Genomic DNA, 22,090 nt, shown 5'->3' with positions numbered 1-22,090 from the left:
CGGCCGTAAAGTGTCGCCGACTGCTTTGCGACAGATGGAAAAGAGGTCGGGGGCGGGATTTGGAGGAGAGGCGGAGTCTCTCTGAGGGCGTGGTCAAGTGGGGCGGGGCGAGGGGAGGTAGAAGGAGGTGGGGGGTTGGCAGGCCTCCAAGACTCTTTCCCTCCCCCTCCCCCAAAAAAATAAGAAAAAAGAAGGGAGGGAGGGAGAGCGAGCGAGCGAGAAAGCCAAACCCAACCTAACATGTGTTGCTCCTCATTTGCTGCTAATGGTTTCAACAGCCCTAAAGTTAAAATAAAAGCACACTGTTTCTATAAAAACTATTCCTAACCGAATAAAGAAAAGACATACGGGTAAATGGAAGGAAGGGAGAAAGGAAATGGAGGGAGAAAGGAAGGAAGAAGAGTAGCCACAGAAAAATTATTTTCTGACCAGTACACCAAAGTGAGACATTAAGTTCAACCTGGGACCGCCTGTTTCTTGAGTGCACCATGTCGGTTTTTTGTTTTGGTTTGTTTGTTTGATGTCCACCTTGAGTTTTAACTCATTAAGTAACATGAAACGTTAAAATTTTGGCAAGGCCCGCTGCATCCATCTGGGGAAAAGATTCAGTTGGCGCCCTGCAGCAGACAATGGGCGATTGTTTCCACTTTGGATTCTGGGTAATCCAGACAGAGCCAGACAGGCAGTGCAAAATCACAGTTGACAATTCAGCGGTCACTTGAGGTGGCTTCTCTTGGGCTAAGTAGACAGAAAACTGTTTGCGGAGATTGTGAGCCAGTGTCCCACTGGAAGAATGTTCATCCTGTTTTGACTTTATTTGATTTTTGTTTATTTATCTTTGAGACACGGTCTCTCTTGTGTTGTACAGACTAGACTTCAAACAACTCCTGGGCCCAAGAGATCTTCCTTTTTCAGCACCTCCAGTTTCTAGGATTAAAGGCACATGTCCAACTTTCACTAATTTTTATTTTCACACAAAAAAACCAATACCAAGAACTGGATGGTAGCGGCACATGCCTGTAGCCCCAGCACTTGGGAGACAGGGGCAGGTGGATCTCTGAGTTAGAGGCCAACCTGGTCCACAGAGTGAGTTCCAGGACAGCCAGGCTACACAGAGAAATCCTGTCTTGAAAAACAAAACAAAACAAACAAGACAAAATAAACCCCCCCCCCCAAAGGGGAGGAAAACAAAAATGAACGCCAGGCCTAGTGGCACATGCCTTTAATCCCAGCACTTGGGAGGCAGAGGCAGGTGGATCTCCATGAGTTCTAGGCCAGCCTGGACTACAGAGCAAGTTCCAGGACAGCCAGAGCTGCTGGACAGAGAAACCCTGTCTCGAAAAACAAAACAAAACAAACAAAAACCAAAGATTGGGCTGGCAGGATGGTTCAGCAGGTAAAAACACTTGTCACCAAGGTGATGACCCGAGTTCTGTACCCAGGACCCACTATGCATAGCGTTGTATGTCCAAGTCAGAAGATGGTGTGAGATCCCTGCAGCTGGAGCTACAGGCACTCATGAGCTGCCTGGTGTGGGATGCAAGCCTCTTCACTGCCGAACCATCTCTCCAGCCCCTCTTTTTAATTAAAAAAAAATATATATATATTGTGTGTGCATGTGAGCATGGTGGTGTGTGTGTGTGTGTGTGTGTGTGTGTGTGTGTGTGTGTGTGTGTGTGTTCTTAGTACACACGGTCAGAGGACAATTCTGGCAAGTCAGCTCTTCCCTTGTCCTTTACATGACTTCCAGGAGTTGCACTCAGAGTGCCAGGCCTTTGAAGCAAGCAAGATTTACTTGTTTGCCCTCCATTCTAATTTTTGAGACAATGTTACTGAACTCAGAGTTCCTGGATTTTTTTTTTGTTTGTTTGTTTGTTTTGTTTTTCGAGACAGGGTCTCTCTGTGTAGCCTTGGCTGTCCTAGACTCACTTTGTTGACCAGGCTGGCCTTGAACTCACAGCGATCCGCCTGCCTCTGCCTCCCAAGTGCTGGGATTAAAGGCATGCGCCACCACCGCCCAGCCCAGAGTTCCTGGATTTGACTAGACGTGATTGGCCAGCAAGCCCTAGAGATCCTCCTGTCTCTCCCTCCCCAGTACCTCCCTGCACACCTCTGGGTCTAGCTTTTAACTAAGAGCTAGAGACCAAACTCAGGTCCTCCACTGAGCTGTCATCCTAGCCACTGTGAGTATCTCTGCTACTAATACTGCTGTGATTGAAGTATGTCTCAGCCTAATTCTGTGCAGGTTTCTTGGTTCATCAAGACAGCTTCCTAGGTTAAAGGCGTAATTATTACATGTACCCTTAACTTCTTGCCATCCTCAAATATCCCAAGGCCTGGGAGTGTCCCCAGGCAAGAGTCAGCCATATAGCCACAAGCTGGGGACTTGATAGGTTCTACCCTTGGCCTGACCCCTGCTAGCAAGTCAACTGACCTCCATGGACCTCAGTTTCTGGACCCACAAAATAGGTATCATAAGATAAAATAGGTTTGCTCTGAGACTTGTGCCTGAAGCTTTTTTTTTTTTTTTTAAAGATTTATTCATTAATACATATACAGTTCTCTACCTGCAGGACAGAAGAGGGCATCAGATCACATTATAGATGGTTGTGAGCCACCATGTGGTTGCTGGGAATTGAACTCAGGACCTCTGGAAGAGCAGGTGGTGCTCTTAACCTCTGAGCCATCTCTCTAGCCCCTTGTGCTTGAAGTTTTAACACAGTGCCTGCTTTATAATGAAGCATTCATTATTTAGTTTATTTCTTTATTAATTTTTGTTGTTTTTCTTGTTTGGTTGTTGTTGTTGTTTTGAGACAGGGTTTCTCTGTGTAACAGCCCTTACTGCCCCAAAATTGCTCTTTAGACCAGGCTGGCCTCGAACCCACAGAGATCTGCCTGCTTCTGCCTCCTGAATGCTGGGATTAAAGGCGTGCGCCACCACTGCCTGGCCTCATTATTTAGTTTAGCACCAAGGACTCATCATGCCTCCTGATGACCTAGCCCTGGTGCAAGCAATGTATTTGCTTCTAGGATATTCCTCTAGTCTATTTGCTTACAGATAAATATGTGATTTTTGTTTTGTTTTGTTTTGTTTTTTTGCCCAGAAATTATAGTATACCCTGTAAATCTTCATGTTACTTGTTTTACTTAAAGAAAAACAAAATTGAGAAACTTCTACTATTCTACCGGGGCTAATGCGGGTGGGAATATGACCATTCCACTGAGGCTGTGGCTTATCCTCAGACCAGCAAAGGAAAGGGTGTGTGTGTGGGGGAGAGGGGGCAGAGGGGGACATGGGGAGAGGGGCGGGGAGAGAACAGGAGGTATGTGTGGGGGGAGGAAGAACAGGAGGAAAATGCACACATAACTTCCCTCATCCTACAGTTGTACAGCATTTTCGTAAAAGAGTACTGTGCCTTTAACAGTCCACAGCACGTGTTGCACGTACTAGAGACACTAGAAGCAACATCTGGGTAGCAGCCACCACCTCTGCTTAAAGAGACAGGCCATCCTAGATGAAGCCTGGACCCGGTTCAAGTTCTGGCAACAGTTTCTGGTGAAACAAACAGGAAATAGATACCAGAAGAGTACAGCCAGGCTTCGCATAGTGAGTTCTTCCTCCGGAAGAGGCAGGCAGTCTCAAAACTGATCCCTCTTTTAATTTAGACTGTGGAGACTGCCCAGGAATGTTTTCTATCTGGGGTATATCACTGTTGGGAGTCTCCTTGGGCTCGGAGAAATAGGCAGTTCGAACTGGGAACTGTCTGATGCTTCCTTGCTGTAGTCCCACACCAGGTGTGTGATGCCAAGCAGATGATGCTTCTCTGAGCCTCAGTATCTCATTTTGCAAATAAGAAACTACCTAACTACAAAGGGAATTAGGAGCACGCAGTGAGAGACTTGAGAACCGAGCCAGCCGACACAGGCTGACTGGGTCTTCCTCCTTTAAGGTTTGGAATCTCAGTCCCCAGCCTTCTGAAACCCAAGCGCCCCGCGGATGCTTGGCGCTGTCCTCAGCTGCAGCAGCGCCCAACCTCGGGTCCCAGGTAGAAAGCAAATGTTCCAAGGTTCTGCCCTGGTCTCTTCCTCAGGTTTGTTTTTGGACCTTGAGCTTGCTGCTGGGCAGTCCTGGGCCTCACGTCTACAATCTATGAGAGTGAATAAATCTCTGCATGATGAGACAAACTCCAGTTTTCAAGCCTGTTCTCATTTCCTGTAAAGGACACATGTCCTTCGATGGTACAAACATTGTACATCTTTCTCAAGAAAACAGAGGAACAAGGAAAGAAGAACTGAAGCCGAGCGTGGTGGCTCACGCCTTTAATTCCAGTACTTGGGAGGCAGAGGCAGGCAGATGCATGGGAGTTCGAGGCCAGCCTGGTCTACAAAGTGAGTCCAGGATGGCTAAGATAACATAGAGAAACAAACAACAACAAAAAAAAAAAACCAACCAACCAAACAAACAAAAACAGCTAGCTACATGGCTGCGCATGTCTTATTCCTGATCTTGCTTCCACGTCCTTGAATATGACACCTGGCCTTTCCCTTCCGTCTCTTTTCCTTTATTTTTCTGACAAGAGTCTGGCTATGCATCTCAGGCTGGCTTTGGACAACGGAGCTCTGACTTCTCCTACCTTCTGAGTGCTAGGATTTAGGCACGCCCCACCCTACCCCACCCAGCATTGTTTTTATCTATCCACAAGGCAGGGAATCTGTGTTTACAGTCTTCCCCACTTAGCAGCCTGTGGATATGTGTTTTCTTTTCTTTTTCTTTTTTTTTTTTTTTGAGACAGGGTTTCTCTGTGTAGCCTTGGCTGTCCTGGACTCGCTTTGTAGACTAGGCTGGCCTCGAACTCACAGCGATCCACCTGCCTCTGCCTCCCGAGTGCTGGGATTAAAGGCGTGCGCCACCACGCCCGGCTCGATATGTGTTTTCTTCCTCACATAGCAGAATCTGTGAAGAACCACCTCTCCACAACCCCTGGTTCCTTCAGGCTCCTTCCCCGGGCCCTGCCCTAGAGTATGATCTGTGGGAAAGAGGCTCCAGGGTCCCCGCTTGAGCTCTTCCACAGCGGGATTTTGTCCAGATGCGTTGGTGCTTGCCCGACATCTGGACCAGGAGCCCTTGCTCCAGAAACCTTTGATCAGTTTTTTACTTTGGATGTCTGTGAAAAGGACCTAATTTTTTTTTCCCACTTCATCCATCCACTCCCCATCCGTCACCCCCACCCCATCTACCCACTTAAACTATCTCCATCCCTCTACCCACCCACCTACCCACCCACCCACTCACCGATCCATCTATCCACTTCCACCTCCCATCCATTCCACAATTAGCTGCTGCAGCAAGAATTTCCTTGACTTCTTTCAGATTTCCCTCCTTGGGGCAGAAAGACAAATTAAGTGATTCCCTTTTGGGAGCTGGGGCTAGACTTTCTATAGGTGTCAATCCCTGTATCCAACCCAGGCTCAAAGCCTCACCTCTGGAGTTTGAAGAAGGCATAAAGAAAAAGAAAATTATAAGAGCTAATTCTTAAGTGCCCTACAGATCCCAGTAAATATTAAGCCCCATTCTTCTAGACATCGTGGCCTCATCTTCCAACCCCACTTCTTCCTCTGGATAACATTGCAGCCCTTGAAGAGCGTGGGAGGGCCGGCAACAGGACCCAGGGGCCATAGTGACCAGCCCCTAGCCGAGCATCTGCAGGTCTAGGCAGGAAAACCCTTCCCCGGGGCGGGCGGAGGAGTGCGCGGCAACGCCCCCAGGGCGGGTCCAAGTGCGTGGCAGCCCCGGCCAGCCCCGTCGCGAAGTTTCCAGTTCTTCTGTGTCTCAGTGCCGGCGGATCGTCCCCAGACCCGGTTATGCGGTCTCTGCTGCTCCTGGCCCCGCTGGCCTGGCTCCTTCTGGCCCAAGCGAAGGACGACGCCAAGCTGGAGGGTGAGGGCGCGGCTGGGGAGCGGTGTCGGGCCGCCTCGCCGTGGACCGGGGTGTCCAGGCGACCTGGGTTGTGAGGGCGGGGGAGCTGAGTTATGGTCATCTGTCCACTTGCCCGCGGGTGACCCCGACAGATCACTTCCTCTCCTGGGGATAGCCGCGATTCCTGCTTTGCTGTGGGCAGGAGAGGAGACAGCCGAAGTACACCCCCCACCACCACCCTATTCAGCCCTCAGAGGAACTCATGCTAACAATTCCCATAAGAAGCAAGGCTCCTGTTTATCGTGCGCTACCGGCTGCCGCTTGGCCTCACCGGTTAAGCTCCTTTGCTACGCTGGAAGTGGTCCTTATGTTTTCCCCACTTTCCAGCTTCACAAACTGAAGCACCAGAGTTGATTGGTTTCCCCAAGGGCACACAGAGCTTGGGGGCATTGGAAGTGGTTTCATCTCCTGCCTCTCTGGGTGTGTCTGGTTCCAGAGCCCAGGTCTGAGCTCCTGTTATCTTTAGGGTGTGAGGGTTTGGAGTAAAAGAGGTAAGAGTGGAGCTGGGAGTGCTCTATCCCAGGTGGGCTGGACGCCCTGCCAAGTGTTCATTCTGTTATTCCAAGGGCTACTGGATTCCTAACTGTGTCCCACTATCCTGAGTGGATACTCACGTCCTCCCAGCCCTTGCGAGACTAGACCACTCCCAGCACTGCTGTCTGGGCTGAACTACCCCCTCCCTCCCCCAGGGGCAGACTGTGGACCATCTAGATGAACAAAACCAACCGGGCCAAATTCTCCAGGGCATCCTGTTCCAGACATCCTGTTCCCATCTGCCCATCCTTCTAGAGGGCATGGGAACATGGCCACCTGGCCATGGTGGCTGGTAGGAGAGTGGGCAAACCTGGTGGGTGGGAGAAGCAGCCCTGTTGGTAAGAGGATTTGCCTAGCTTGCATGCAGCCTAGGATTTGATCCCCAGCGCCTCATAAACTGAACAGGCTTCTGTGTGCCTATAGCCCAGGACTCAGGGAGGTTGAGGCAGGATCATCGCAAACTCAAGGTCATCCCCAGTTAAATAAAAAGAGTTGAGTAGAGTCAAGGCTACACGAGACCCTGATTGAGAGAGACAGACAGAAGGACACAGTGAATAAAGGAACCTAGCTTTAATGGCCTAAGGCCCATGTGCTGGAAGCCACAGATTTTTGTATGCCTGCCGTATCTGTGCTGTGTTATACACGGGGTCACACACCTCCCACTAGTAACAACGGTGAGGCACAGTCTCTGAGAAGCGCGGCATTATTCTAGAACTCAATGCAGGGTAGCCAACACGCCCCATTCCTAGAGATCACGAGAGGTGCCTCACATGAGGCCAGTCCCTGAGTCCCCTTAAAGTCAAGGCGCTGGGCATTTTCTCTTCAGGCTCAGAGCTGCTAGTTCTTCTGGAAGGTCTAATCCGGCAGAGTAGGAAGACAAACAAGAGAGTAAAGTCTGACTACAGGGTTGGTCCTGGGTGCACTCACCAGCGGGAGCCTGGAGCCAGGAGCCTCTCCATCTCAGCCTCTCCTGCTTCCGCTGTTGCGTGCCTGCCCTACTGCTCCTCACTACCCCAGTTAGAACAACCTCAGCTGCCGCCTAGGAAGCCCTGAGCTGGGAGTCAGAGCCGGACCCTGATGACGTCACGGTCCTTCATCCTGACCCAGCAGGGCTGGGGGCACACAGCTCCCTCTCTCTCAGAAGGGTGGGCCTCTGTGCCCCGAATGGAGGCATCCCCTGACGGATCCTGTCACTTCAGATACTCACTGCATCCTCACAGTGATTTCTGAAAGTGGGCTCCTTTATCCACAGTTCCTGTGGTGCCATTGAGGAAACTGAGGCATAGGGAAGGCCGAACTGCTCGCTGAGCCTTCTGTCCTCACCACTATGCCTCTTCTGTCTCCCTTTCAATCTCTGAAGGCTTGGGTCACAGTTTGTCCATCTGGGGAAATCAATGCTGGACTTTGGGCAGCAGGTGGGAGGGGTGAGCTTTCAGGGTGCCAGGCCCATGTGGCTCTGGGGCCTGTTGAGCAGACAAAATGGGCGGTGGCAGGGGGGCGTTGGGTCTGGGGATGGGGTGGGGGTGGGGATAGTACCACGGTGTAACCCAAAGTGTTGACATTGTGGGTGGCTCAGAGCTCTGCTGGGTAGTGGACTGGAGAGGGTACCTGCGCTGGGGGAGCCTGGAGAAGCCCCACTAATTCTGGATTCTATCTTTAGTCCGATGTTCCACCATACTGGGTGCTGTGGCAGGTTAGGAGTGTGGGTGTGGCTGGGCCTGGTGCCACATACACCTTTCATCCCAGCAGAGGCAGGTGGCTGTCTGAATTGTGAGTTCCTGCCCGCCTATGACACTCTTCCTACCCCTGTTTTGGTAAGAGAGCCTCAGAGCTGGCGACGGTCTCCTCACCTGCAGGAAGACTTAGCTTTTCAGCCAAGAGTTGGAGGCAGCCTTTCCTCTCAGTGAACTGCAGCTTTCTCCTCTGGAGCTCCAGGGTCCAGTGGGGCGGTTACTCCTCCCCAGCTCCCCGCTCCTGCCCACGCCCCTGAGCCCACCCTACTGGGTCCTGCTAGTCCCTTCTTGATTGGCCCTCTGGCCCTGAACCCTTGCTACAGGGGCAGCCTTCTGCCTATGTAGCCTCAGCCAGCTTGGAAGAGCTGGCTCTCTTTGTTCTCTCAGCTCAAACTCCTGAGGTAGGGGAAGGGGGGATGTCTTACCTGCCTGCCGCTGGCTGGCCTGGCTGGTTTTAGTTGTTGTTGTTTATTTGTTTGGTTTGTTTTTGAGTGGGTGGGTGTGTGTTCCATTCACTTAGGTAAAGGGGAGTTCTGGATGCAGAGGAGCCATAACAACCACTGAACAGTGCAGGCTTGTCTCCTGGCATCCAAGGCAGAAGTCCCAGTGGGAATCGCAGGGATTGATAGTGGGGAAGAGGAAGGGTGCTTTTATGCCTGGCTCTGGGATTCCTGCAAGAAGGGCAGAAGCCCCAAGATGCTGGCTGAGGAAGAGCATACACAAACCACAGAATGAGTCCACCCTCTGGCCGCTCAGAGCCATGAAAACTGGACAAGGCATTCCTTCACCAGCCGTACCCACTGGCTTCTACCAGTGTGTGCCAAGTGTCTGGCAGCCCTGGAAGGCTGCCGCTTTATTGTCCCTGCTGCATAGGGGAAAACAGAGCCCTGTAGAGGCCAGGGATTTACCTTAAGTCACACAGTTTTTTGTTTTTTGTTTTTGTTTTTCAAGACAGGGTCTCTCGTGTAGCCTTGGCTGTCCTGGACTTGCTTTGAAGACCAGGCTGGGCTCGAACTCACAGCGATCTGCCTGCCTCTGCCTCCCAAGTGCTGGGATCTAAGCAGGCAGGCCAGCTCCCAACCCTCACTGCTCAGGGATTAGAGCCTCACAGGGTGGGTCTAGAGGAGCTGCTGGGGGCTCCCACAGGTGCTGTCTTGGGAATTGCTTCTAGCACGCTCTTTTGCAGAGGTGAAGTCACATTGCAGAGCTGGGAGTGGGCCCCTTGTTGAGAAGGTATTCACAAAGCCAGGCATGCTGAGTGTGGTGGTGCATGCTGGGAGTCTCAGCCTTTGGGAGTGGAGGTAGGAAGATGAAGAGACAGGCTCAAGGGCGACTTTGTTACCTCTTGAGCTTGGGTCACATGAGAACCCTTTTCAAAGCAAGAGAAAGAGAGACAGAGACACGAAAGATGGTACCACCTGCTGTGGCCACTGACATGGATGGATGGATGGATGGGGGATTTCAAGTTTGTTTCCACTCCAGGCAGCCTGAACGGCATTGGGAGCGTCCACCATGCAGGCTTAGAGAGGACCAGAGTGGATGGTCTTAATGCATGGGTAGAGAACAAGCAACCTCTGAACCCTGCATTTGTGATCACTCAGGTTAATGCCCAACACTGCCTGGAGCCATCCTCCATGGTCAGCGCTCAGGGCATCCTCCCCTTCTACCACCCCCGCCGCCCTCGTGTGATGGCTGCACCCTCTAAAACCAGAGACTTCGTTTCACAAGGCAGGGTGCACCCACCCACCAGTACTGCCTACATGTCTGTCGGTTTTCATATACAGGGGGCCTACGGATGGAATCAGGAGACAGGGGTCATTTCCCAGCTCTGTCCTTAGGCCACTGGATGGCTCTTGGCACAGCCTGAGCCCTTGGCTGTAGTGGTGTGATGAAGAAGTCCACTGTTCGAGACTCGGGCCCTCCTTTCAGCTCACCGTGCCCTTGTCTGTCCACAGACAACCTTTTGGTCCTCACTGTGGCCACAAAAGAGACTGAGGGCTTCCGACGCTTCAAGCGATCTGCTCAGTTCTTCAACTACAAGATCCAGGTAAGAGGGGCTGGAGAGATGGCTCAGAGGTTAAGAGCACTGCCTGCTGTTCCAAAGGTCCTGAGTTCAATTCCCAGCAACCACATATAGTGAGATCTGGTGCCCTCTTCTGGCATGCAGGCATATATGAAGGTGAAACACTGTATACTTAAATAAATAAATCTTAAAAGATTCAGGTAAGAGCTTCCTGGGTAAGGCAGAAACAGTGTATGGGGTATGGTATGTGGGTGGTGGGGCTCCAGGGGCTAGGGTCTCTCCTTCCTGCAGTTAGGGCACTTGGGACAGACTCAGGTGCCCAGAGGAAGCTTCCGGAGGTTGAAGAGCAAGCAAGAGTTAGGATGAAGGGTGGAGTGTGAGCACATTCTAGAAGGTGAGGGAGAAGGAGAGTGGAGGCTAGAGAGATACATGGATGGTAGCATGGAGCGGCCTCCCAGGGAAGGCTAGTATATGGCAGGACCTGGGTTTCCCACAATGCCCTGGGACATCTTGGAGACCCTCTTGGGCAGTTTCTGGGCCCAGCCCTCCCTCAGTAGACCATTCTGAGTACTTCTCCATCAGGCACTACGTTGGGCACTGGGGACAGAGGCAACAGTGGCCTCATCATGGCCTACATGGAGCTAGGTATGAAGCCAGGAAGAAAGTATATCAGCTTTATATTTCTATCTCCAGAGACAGGCTCTCTCCCTTGTGGTAAGGTGACTATAGCCCTAGACTCCTGCACCCTGACTTTTCTTTTCTTTTTTTTTGGTTTTTCGAGACAGGGTTTCTCTGTGTAGCCTTGGCCATCCTGGACTCACTTTGTAGACCAGGCTGGCCTCGAACTCACAGCGATCCGCCTGCCTCTGCCTCCCGAGTGCTGGGATTAAAGGCGTGCACCACCACACCTGGCTTCCGACTTTTCAACCTTAGCTGATCATGACAGCCTTGCCTTAATTTTAACACAACAGTTCCCAGGGAAGACTCTGATAGGCCATGTTTGGGTCACATGATCAAAGTTCTAGCCTTGCAAAGTGCCAGGAGGAGTGTGGTGTAGTGATTAGTTATGCGTGGTCACATGACCACCTCTGGCATCATCCGTTATGGTTTCCCTACGTCGGGCTGAAAGGAAACAAAGATGCTCACTGCCCTAACTTGGAGGAAGAAAAATTCTCAACCAAAAGCTGGAACCTCTCTCTCTGCAGTCCCTGGGCCTGGGGGAGGACTGGAGCGTGGACGCGGGATCCTCCGCAGGTGGAGGACAGAAGGTTCGGCTGCTGAAGAAAGCTCTGGAAAAGCATGCGGACAAGGAAGATCTGGTTATTCTTTTCATTGACAGGTGGGTGTGCTGGAAATTCCTGCTTGGCTCCTGGGAGTGGAGGGTGCTGTTGGAGGGGGTGGGAGTCCAAAATAAGACCTTTCCTGGATCTCACGTGCAAGGGAGGCTTCCTTCAGCTAAGCTTATCTTAGTCAGGAGACCCCAGGATGTGTCTCTCTCATGTAGGCCAATACTCCTCTCAGTGAAGAGATGGGAGACGCGAGCTGCAGAAGATGCCGGATGAGCCATGTTCTTTTTTTTTTTTTTTTTTTGATTTTTCGAGACAGGGTTTCTCTGTGTAGCCTTGGCTGTCCTGGACCTGCTTTGTAGACCAGACCAGGCTGGCCTCGAACTCACAGCGATCCACCTGCCTCTGCCTCCTGAGTGCTGGGATTTATAGGCCCCACCACGCCCAGCTGAGCCATGTTCTAATACGACAAGGGCATGGGGTCCTAGGGTCTCTGCCCAGTGTGGGCCTGGAGATGTGGGAGACTGCAGCAGGTGGGATGTGTGTTTGCAGATCTGTCTCCCAGACGGTGGCTGGTATAAGATGGGGGGGGGGGCTCCTGATCCCTGGGTCCCGTGGGTGCCCTCTCTGGATCTGCTTCAACTTCTCCTCGCTTTGGCCACAGTTATGACGTGGTGTTTGCCTCGGGGCCTCGGGAACTGTTGAAGAAGTTCCAGCAGGCCAAGAGCCGCGTGGTCTTCTCAGCTGAGGAACTCATCTACCCGGACCGGAGACTGGAGGTCAAGTATCCCACAGTCTCTGATGGCAAGAGGTTCCTGGGCTCTGGAGGTAAGAGGCGAGGTTGTGTGCAGGGTGAGGGCGCCAGTGCCGGACATCGCTGTGGGCCATGGCTTCTAAATGCATAGTGTTTCAAAGAGAGCCTCGGAGGGGCGTCCTGCTCACCTTACTGAAGGGCCATCCAGCTGTACTGGGAAACTGTCTCACCCCTGACTGCATTTTCCACATCATTTCTGTTCCCCAAATATCTCTAGAGCCCAGTAGGCCGTGGGCTATGTGAGTTCTTGTGTCAAAAATAAAAATAAAAAATAAAAAATAAAAAAATAAACAGAGACAGGACTACTGAAATTGCTCAGTGGGTATAGCTTCTTGCTGTTGAGCCTGACAATTTGTGTTTGAGCCTCAGAACCCACATGATGGAAAGAGAGAAGCCATACACACAAACCTATACACACAAACACACTCACACACACACCCCCAACACTCACACATGCCATACGTTCACTCTCTCACACACCCTTAACACACCCCTGCTCACACCCCCAACTCACCTCTCCCATTCCCATACACTCCCATACACTCAGATACACACACACACACACATACACGTGTAAAATTACAAACAACAACAAAAAACCAGGGCAGGGTTGTAGCTCAGTTGGTAGAATGCTTGCCTGGCGTGTACGAAGCCCTGGGTTCCGTGGCTAGCACTGATAGGCTGTATGGCGCTCCACACCTGTAGTCTCTGTCACACACCTGCAGTGTCAGAGTTGGAGACGTGCTGGCAGGAGGTTCATAAGGTCATTCTTAGTAACTAATAAGGGAAAGCCAGGCAGAGCTATGTGAGACCTCTTCTCGAAAACAATGAACACCTCTGTATCTGCCTTTTCAGGCCTTGCACCCACTACCACCTGGGCCTCCCCGTTTCCTGGCGCTGGCCCTCTGTCATCGGCTTGTAACTGTTCTGACGCTTCGGCCCTCTTTGGCCCTTGGCCCTTTCTAGCGCTTTCTTTCAGAGACTAGAGCCCACAGGCCCCTCCCTACCTCAGGACTGAGCTAGTCACACTGGCCCACAGAGCTAACCCAGTTGCCATGGCCTAGTGGGGGACGGGGTGGGGGGGCTCTAGCCCAGGGGTCATGTGTCCTGTTTCGCTCCTGAGCTTTCCCTGCTTGCCAGGGCTCAGACCCTGGAGTGCTGTGTGACATTTTTTTTCAGCCTCTCCTCTCCTCTGACCCAGGTTTCTCAGATGGCTATAGAAAAGGGGGTCCAAGCTTGAATCCTTCCACATCTGCTCTCTAGGGGGCCTAGCACTAAGTGGGTGCATCTTAGGGGGCCCCATTGATCTTGGGAGGGCTCAGCTGGTGGCAGTAGCTAGCTTGTATTCCCACTTCCCCTCGGTCAGAAGAGAAGAGGCAAGTTTTATGAGTAGAGCAGTGGGTGGCGGCTGGGGATGGAAGAAGCCAGCTCAGAGGCTGGAAGCTAAGTGTCTGTCTCTGTCCCCTCTGCCACTCCAGGCTTCATTGGTTATGCCCCCAACCTCAGCAAAATGGTGGCCGAGTGGGAGGGCCAAGACAGTGACAGTGACCAGCTTTTTTACACCAAGATCTTCTTGGACCCAGAAAAGAGGGTAAGAGGTGGCGGTGGGTGAGCTGGGGAGAGGGGTCTGGGGAGTCCTGACCCTGGATCCCACTGGCCAGGACGCACTAGGGACAGCCCTCTGGATTGGAGCCACTCACTGGGTCGCTATCTCAGTCCATTTGGGCTGCTATGACAAGCTGCCATAGACTTGGGAGGCTTTTAAATAGCATGGCCTTTGCTCACTGTTCTGGAGTAATGGGTGCACCATGGTTGGTTAAAGCAAAGCCTGACCCGTGGCTCAGTAGGTAAAGGTGTTTGCTGACAAGCACAATGACTCTTCACTCTTCCACATGGTGGAAGTACAGAGCAAGCTTCCCGGAAGTTGTCCTTTGACCTCCATATCTGCACTGTGGCGCGCACACCCACCCAAGCATAAGCATGTACACAATAAGGAAATGCGTGGGACTGGAGAGGCGGCCTAGTGGATAAGAGCATTTGCTGCTGTTGCAGAGGACCCAGGTTCTGTTCCCGGCACCCACATGATGGTTCACAGTTGTCTGTATTCTACATACAGGGGATCTGATGCCCTCTTTCGATCCCTGTGGGTACATGTGCATGTCATGCTTATGTATGTTGCAGGCAAAACACTCAAACATATAAAAAAACAAATGTTAAAAATAAATAAATAAGGGCTGGAGAGATGGCTCAGTGGTTAAGAGCACCGTCTGCTCTTCCAGAGGTCCTGAGTTCAATTCCCACAACCACCTATAATGTGATCTGATTCCTTCTTCTGCAGATAAAGCACTCATATACAATAAATAAATAAATCTTTTAAAAAATAAATAAATAAATAAAAAGCCAGGCCTGATGGTGTGTCTGTAATCCCAGTGTGTGGGAGACTGAGACTGGAGGATCATGAATTTGAGGCTAGCCTGGGCTACATAGCTCAGACCAGCCTTTACATTCTAAGAGTCTCCTTTCCAAAACCAAAAATTAATGTATTAAGGAATGAAAAGCAGAACTGTTAGCATTTCTCACAGGAGTGTTGTGAAGATCTGATCCATATATGTACGTAGGAACCTGGGACTGGAGACTGACACATAGTAACATCATGGCTCAGCCTGTGCGGTCACGTGGCTAGCATCCTTCCGGTAGAACCAGCTGCTTCCTTAGGTTCCTTCCGGTCTGGAGACTTCCAGGTTCTCTGTGATAGAGACAGGATGTAGTGGGCTGGCCCAGTGTGGGGACAGCCTCCCCGTGCTGGACATCCTGGGGTCCTGCTCTTGGCTGGGACCCGTCCCTGCTGCATCCCATGCCCTCTTTCCTGCAGGAGCAAATCAATATCAGCCTGGACCACCGCTGCCGAATCTTCCAGAACCTGGACGGAGCCTTGGGTGAGCAGTAGCACTGGGAGGGGGCGTGGGGTCGGGGAGGAGGGAGTGAAGCTTGAAGAGGAAGGGGAGCTGAGGTGGGAGGCCCGAGGAGCAGGGCGGAAGGAGTTGAGGCTTCCTGTCAGGGCTGGAACCAAAGAAGGAAAGCCAAGTGGCTCCTCCTTGGTCATTGTGCTGGGCTGTTGTCAGCCTCCTGCCCAGGTTCCCAGAGACCCTCCAGATGTTGTGTCTCTTGGAAGGTGGGAGAAGGGCAGCTGTTTGGTTTAGGAGGAGGCAGTGACATCCATGGCAGGCACCTGGCACTTGATTCTGCCCTGCATTGGCATGTCAGCATGAGTGACCCTTGACCTTGGGCCCAAGGCTGGTGATGACTTTGCTAGGGGGTCTTCCTGATTGACCACATGTTATACATACCCCTCCCAGGGCTGCCTTTTGTGTCTGGAGCTGTCCCTCCCCCGCTCCACTTCCAGCTCTGAGTCACAGCACTAAGGACAGGGGTCAGTATGGCCCCTGTCCTCCTTCCATGTTGTTGTGTCAAGTGCTTGCTGGCCACACAGATACCCCATGAAAAAGGAATGTTAGGGCCAGTGAGGTGGCTCAGTGGGTAAAGGCGCTTGCTGCCAAGCCTGAGGCCCTGAGTTCGAGCTCCTGAACACACACAGTTGAAAGAGAGAACTGACTTTGGGAAATTGCTCTCTGACCTCCACATATATACACTAAATAAATAAATGGAATTTTAAATTTTAATTAAAATTTTCGCAACAGGTGTTCTCAGTGCAGCCCTTGTCTTGGAACTTTCTCTGAGGCCAAACAGGCCTTGAACTCAGAGATCTGCCTGCAAAGATTAAAGGCATGGGCTATCATGCCTGGCTGAATGTAATCTTTAAAGAACATGCCTCGGAAGACAGTTCAATAGTTTGGAAGTCTCCCAGAAGATAGGAGTCTGGTTCCCAGCACCCATGTCAGGCAGTAGCCCACAGCCGCCTGGAACTCCACCTTCAGGGGAGCTGATGCCAATGGCATCCTTGGGCTCCTGCACTCACATGCATAGACACACAGACACACACACAGACAGACAGACAGTCAGACACACACACACACACGAATAAAAATAAGGACTGGAGGGACGGGCGTGGTGACGCATGCCTTTAATCCCAGCACTCGGGAGGCAGAGTCAGGCGGATCACTGTGAGTTCAAGGCCAGCCTGGTCTACAAAGTGAGTCCAGGACAGCCAAGGCTACACAGAGAAACCCTGTCTCGGGGGAAAAAAAAAAAAAAAAAAAAAAAAAAAAGGACTGGAGAGATGGCTCAGAGGTTAAGAGCACGGGCTGTTCTTCCAAAGGTTCTGAGTTCAATTCCCAGCAACCACATGGTGGCTCACAACCATCTGTAAAGAGATTTGATGCCCTCTTCTGGCCTGCTGGCTCACATGCAGGCAGAATACTGCATAAATAATAAATAAATAAATCTCAAATAATAATAATAATAATAAATCTTTAAAAGGAAAGGAAGGAATTTACAGATGGGAAAACTGAGGCTTAGAAGGGTGAGGTGCGTTTAGCCCAGCTATAGCCTATGAGCCCCCCAGCCCTGGCCCCCCTGCCACTGTGCTTTCTGACCCGCAGATGAAGTCGTACTCAAGTTTGAAATGGGTCACGTGAGAGCACGGAATCTGGCCTATGACACTCTCCCAGTGGTCATCCATGGCAACGGGCCCACCAAGGTAGGCAGGTTCTTAGCGTTGGGGTTATGTGGGAGGAAGCCGGAATCCCAGTTTTCCTCCTGTGACTGCACCTGGGGCTTGTGCCAGTGTTTGGGCTCCTCTGATACAGGCTTTATGTTGTGGTGGGCAGTGGTGCCCTGTCCGTCCCCGCTGGACCACAGACCTATAAGAAGCCTCTATCCCCATCTAGGCATCGAGGCGGGCCCAGGAAATCATCTTCTGCTATTTCAATATGGCAGGCATTTACTCACTGGGCGGACATGTGCTGGATGCTTGGCTCAGGGACCAATCTGTCACAGATAGGAGAGTGGCCGCACTTACGATGCTGTGGAAAGGGCTGATGCTGGGTGGGGACAGCAGGCCCCTGGTCCCAGAGGACTGGTTTGTGGCTCATAGCGTATTTGTCTGTCACCAGTTTTAGAATCCCATGGGCAGGAAAGGAAAGAGAGCCGGGGGAGGGTCATGTGGGAAATGCAGATCTGTGGCTGGGGATGTAACTCAGGGGTAGAGTGCTGGCCTAGCAGGCTTGAGGCCCTGGGCATGGTAGTGCACAGCTATAATCCCTGAACTCAGGAATTTAAAGTCATCCTTGGCTACAAGGTGAGTTCAAGGCTAGCCTGGACTACTTGAGACTTCCCCACCCCCACCCCCCAAAAAAAGACAAAAACAAAACAAAACAAAACAAAAAAACCAAACCAAACCAAACCAAAATCCCAAAAGACAGAAGAAAAAGAAAAATTCAGCTCTTGGTACCACCAAGCTCTGCTGCCTGGACTGCCGTGAAGACAAGTCCCTAGGAATCTGGGTTTTTATAAGCCCCCAGCTCCTTTGGCAGCCAGGATGCTCCTCTTGGTCACAGAGCGTTTTCTCCCAAGACCCTGAAAGATGGCAGGCAGGGAGACAGGATTTGCTAGTTTGTGGGATATGGCTGCCTTGTCTCCTTTCCAACCCCACATCTGACTCCCAACAGCTGCAGCTGAACTACCTGGGTAACTACATCCCTCGATTCTGGACCTTCGAGACGGGCTGCACCGTGTGTGATGAGGGCCTGCGAAGTCTCAAGGGCATTGGGGTGAGGCCAGGCTAAGAGGGACGACTGAGGGCAGTCCCGTGGGATGGGAGGAAGGGGTCAGGGCGGTCTTGAGTGGAATGGTGCTTTGGTGAGAGGTGGTTTATTTCTGCCTATGGGGCATCCAAGTGCCTCTTCTAGGAGGCTCCTCCAGGCGTACAGGCTCCAGCTTCCTTGCTGATGTCCGAGTCTGTTTTCTTTTTTTTAGCACTTCATACTCCTAAGGCCTCTTCCTATGATGTGAGCCCTTGTCATTTATGGTCCAGACACCAGCCAGGATCTGGTGTCATGCTATCCACTGGCCTTGTTAGGTGCCTGGGGTCTGGTTGTAGCTTTCTTTATTTTTCTTTCTTTCTTTCAATTATTTATTTATTTATTTATTTATTTTTGGTTTGATTTTTGAGACAGGATCTCTCTGTGTAGCCTTGGCTGTCCTGGACTCGCTTTGTAGACCAGGCCAGCCTCGAACTCACAATGATCCATCCACCTTCCTCTGCCTCCCAAGTGCTGGGATTAAAGGCGTGCGCCACCACAGCCTGGTCTGGTTGTAGCTTTCTTTTTTTTTTTTTTTTTTTTCGAGACAGGGTTTCACTGTGTAGCCTTGGCCATCCTGGACTCACTTTGTAGACCAGGCTGGCCTCGAACTCACAGCGATCCGCCTGCCTCTGCCTCCCGAGTGCTGGGATTAAAGGCGTGCGCCACCATGCCCGGCTGGTTGTAGCCATGTGTCCTGCCAGCCCCATGCCTGCATGGCCCGCTTTGATGTTCTGCGACCCGGGCATCTAGCCTCTCGAGGCCAGGGGCTTGGTAGCAGGCAGTGACTAGACTCCGCTTGACTTCTGCTCCGTCCTTCCCTCTACAGGATGAAGCTCTCCCCATCGTCCTGGTCGGTGTGTTCATTGAGCAGCCCACGCCATTCCTTTCCCTGTTTTTCCGGCGGCTGCTGCGCCTACAATATCCCCAGACACGGATGCGGCTCTTTATTCATAACCAAGTGAGTAGAAGCTGCCGAAGTGGGGAGTGGGCTGTGTCCCCACATCACTAGGCTGACTAGGTCAGGTGCACCGTGCTTATGTCCCAGTAACACTGCTTTGCTTGGCTGTGTGACCTTAAACTCACTTCTGTTTTCTCAGTAATTACATTGAGGTCAGAATTGTGTTAACCACATAGAACTTCTTCAAGCGTTGAACAACTTGACCTGTGAAGTGCATAGAAGAGTGGGAGGGTTGGGAGGAGCAGTCTAGCTACCGAGGAGGCTGAGGTTCGAGGTTTACAAGTTCAAGGCCAGCCTGGCCACATAGTGAACCTGTCCCTCTTCCCTAAAAAAGTTTTATAGCCAGGCATGGTGGTGCATGCCTTTAATCTCAGCACTCAGGAGGTAGAGGCTGGTGGATTGCTGTGAGTTGGAGGCCAGCCTGGTCTACAAAGTAAGTCCAGGACAGCCAAGGCTAACACAGAAAGACCCTGTCTCGAAAAACAAAACAAAACAAAAAAAAAGTTTTATAAAGGGATAGGTAGTTTAGTTGTAGCATGCTTGCCTAGTATGTGTGGGCCCTGGATTCTAAATATTTTAATTTTTAAAATTGTGTGTGTGTGTGTGTGTGTGTGTGTGTGCACGTGAGCACAGGTACCCATGGAGGCCAGATGGCAGTGTTGGGTCCCCTGAACCTGGAGTTGCCGGTAGTTGTAAACCATCTGACGTGGGTGCTGGGAACCAAGCACGCTCAAGTCTTCTGGAACAACATCAGGCACTTGTTTATTTGTTTGTTTGGTTATTTATTTATTTAAGTTAGTTTGTTTTGGTGTTTTGAGACAGGGTTTCTCTGTGTATTCTTGGCTGGCCTGGACTCACTTTGTAGACCAGGCTGGCCTCGAACTCACAGAGATCCCCCGGCCTGCCTCTGCCTCCCAAATGCTGGGATTAAGGGCACTGGGATTAAAGGTGTGTACCACCACTCCAGCTCAGCAAGCACACTTAATGGTTGAGCAGTTCTGAGTCCCTAGGTTTCCTCTGTAATAGGAGGGGGGAAAAGGCTGCATGCAGTGGGTACCGTTGTGTCTTCGTTACCTGCTTGTTGCTGTGACAGAACATCATGATCAAGACAACTTATCAAATGGATTGGCCTTATGGTTCTGGAAGGTTGGAATCCATGATGGCGGATGAAGGCATGGTGGCAGGAACAGCGGAGCGCTCACATGTGGAATCATGAGCAGCAGGCAGGGAAGAGAGAGCACTAAGAGTGACAGAAAGCTTTTGAAACCTCAAAGACACACCTCCTCAGCAAGGCCACGCCTCCTAATCCTTCCCAAACAGTTCCACCGACTGGAGGTTCAAACATAGGAACGTATGGGCGCCATTTTCATTCAAGCCACCACGCCTTGACTTTGGTCATTTTTGTTTGCTGTCTCCTTGGCGCTTGTAGGTTTGATTGCGTGACAATCAAGTTGGTTTCCATTGCTTTAGCAGCTTCAGGGGAAATGAGTCAAGTCCTGAGCCCTGAGCTCTGGGGAGCACTCCCCTAGCTAGGTAAAGCCTGCTTTCAGTTGCTTTGCCGTGTCTATGACTAGCCAAATCTTACCCAGTCTAAGGGGCCTTTGTTCCGAGTTCTGCTCAGCTGCACAGCTTATCTGCGTCTCCCCTGTATACCTTCCAGGTGTAACAAGATGCCTAGTTCCAGGGACCCACAGTCTCCCTTTCAGCTTGGCTCCCTGCCTCACTCACTCACACTCACCCCCAGTCTATGTCAGGTCCCTACAGACTGAAAGGCAGTGGGACATGCCTCCCAAGGATAGTGTTTGTAGATGGTGACGTGACACCACAGTGTCAATAGGCTGGACATCCCTGCTTAGAATTGAGACTGAAAAGTCCTGTTCTCTCCACGTCCCCAGGTGCAGACTGTCATAGATGTGTCCATATCCCCTTGTACATTGGTTAACACCACATGCCAAAGATCGTCAGAGTTTCTGGATGTGGGGTCTTTGGGAGGAGGGGCTGTCCTGGAGACAGGTCTGTGAAGAGGCCTATGGGGCAGGGCCTGGCCAGGGAAGGGCACCCTGAGAGAGATGCAGGTGGCAGGAGTGTTCCAGAGATGGAGCATCCTCTGGCAAGTGACATGGGTGCTGTGTTTGCCAGGACCTGTATCTTCATCGGCACCTTGCCTTCCCACCCCCCTCCCTAACCCCCCCAACTCCCCCTACCCCTCCCAGGAGCAGCACCACAAGCTTCAGGTAGAGCAGTTCCTGACAGAGCACGGCAGCAAGTACCAGTCTGTGAAGCTAGTGGGTCCTGAGGTGCGCATGGCCAACGCGGATGCCAGGAACATGGGCGCGTGAGTCGATCGCTGGGTTCTCCACATTGAGTGATGGCAGTGGGAGCAGCAGGCATTCAGAAGGCCCTGTGGTCTGGGTTTCAGGACTCTCCTCTGTGAAATGAGGAAGTAGTGTTGTAAGATTATTAATATTGGGGCTGGAGAGATGGCTCAGTGGTTAAGAGCACTGCCTGCTCTTCCAAAGGTCCGGGGTTCGATTCCCAGTTACCCGCATGGCAGCTCACAACTGTCTTTGACTTCAAGATCTGACACCCTCACACCAGCACAGATAAATTAAATATTAAAAAAATATTATTAATATTGTGTTATAATTTTAGCATAATTAGCAGGTCCTTCTTTTTTTTTTTTTCTGAGACAGGGTTTCTCTGTGTAGCCTTGGCTGTCCTGGATTCGCATTGTAGACCAGGCTGGCCTCGAACTCACAGTGATCCACCTGCCTCTGCCTCCCGAGTGCTGGGATTAAAGGCGTGCGCCACCACCACCCAGTAATTAGCGGTTACTTCTTAACCGGCTATGTACCCAAATAACCACACAGAGAGACTAGGATATATTTAATTAGCCTAGAGCACAGTACTGAGCAATAATTAATTCCATCTCAAACCTCCAAAATAGTCTAGATTCCTCCCAGTCACATTCCCCACATTATACTTGTTTTTTTGCTCATCTCC

The 22,090-nt window shown here is 51.3% G+C and overlaps 1 protein-coding gene across 1 annotated transcript in view; it reads left to right on the top strand.

The window, feature by feature from the left end:
• The first annotated feature begins 5,770 nt into the window (after positions 1–5,770).
• Plod1 (procollagen-lysine,2-oxoglutarate 5-dioxygenase 1) overlaps positions 5,771–22,090 on the top strand; it is a 29,421-nt gene continuing 13,101 nt past the window's right edge. The window contains exons 1-10 of the mRNA XM_051171494.1: positions 5,771–5,938; positions 10,200–10,291; positions 11,473–11,606; positions 12,218–12,381; positions 13,846–13,958; positions 15,240–15,303; positions 16,927–17,024; positions 17,995–18,096; positions 18,956–19,087; positions 21,301–21,422. Of these exons, the coding sequence (XP_051027451.1) occupies positions 5,863–5,938; positions 10,200–10,291; positions 11,473–11,606; positions 12,218–12,381; positions 13,846–13,958; positions 15,240–15,303; positions 16,927–17,024; positions 17,995–18,096; positions 18,956–19,087; positions 21,301–21,422 (1,097 nt within the window). The 5' untranslated portion in view covers positions 5,771–5,862. The remainder of the gene's footprint in view (positions 5,939–10,199; positions 10,292–11,472; positions 11,607–12,217; positions 12,382–13,845; positions 13,959–15,239; positions 15,304–16,926; positions 17,025–17,994; positions 18,097–18,955; positions 19,088–21,300; positions 21,423–22,090) is intronic.

Source organism: Acomys russatus, chromosome 29 (assembly GCF_903995435.1).
Source record: "Acomys russatus chromosome 29, mAcoRus1.1, whole genome shotgun sequence".
In the NCBI taxonomy this organism is placed as follows: domain Eukaryota; kingdom Metazoa; phylum Chordata; class Mammalia; order Rodentia; family Muridae; genus Acomys; species Acomys russatus.
The sequence above is the reverse complement of the archived record's forward strand: the minus strand, read 5'-3'. Positions and strand labels throughout refer to the sequence as shown.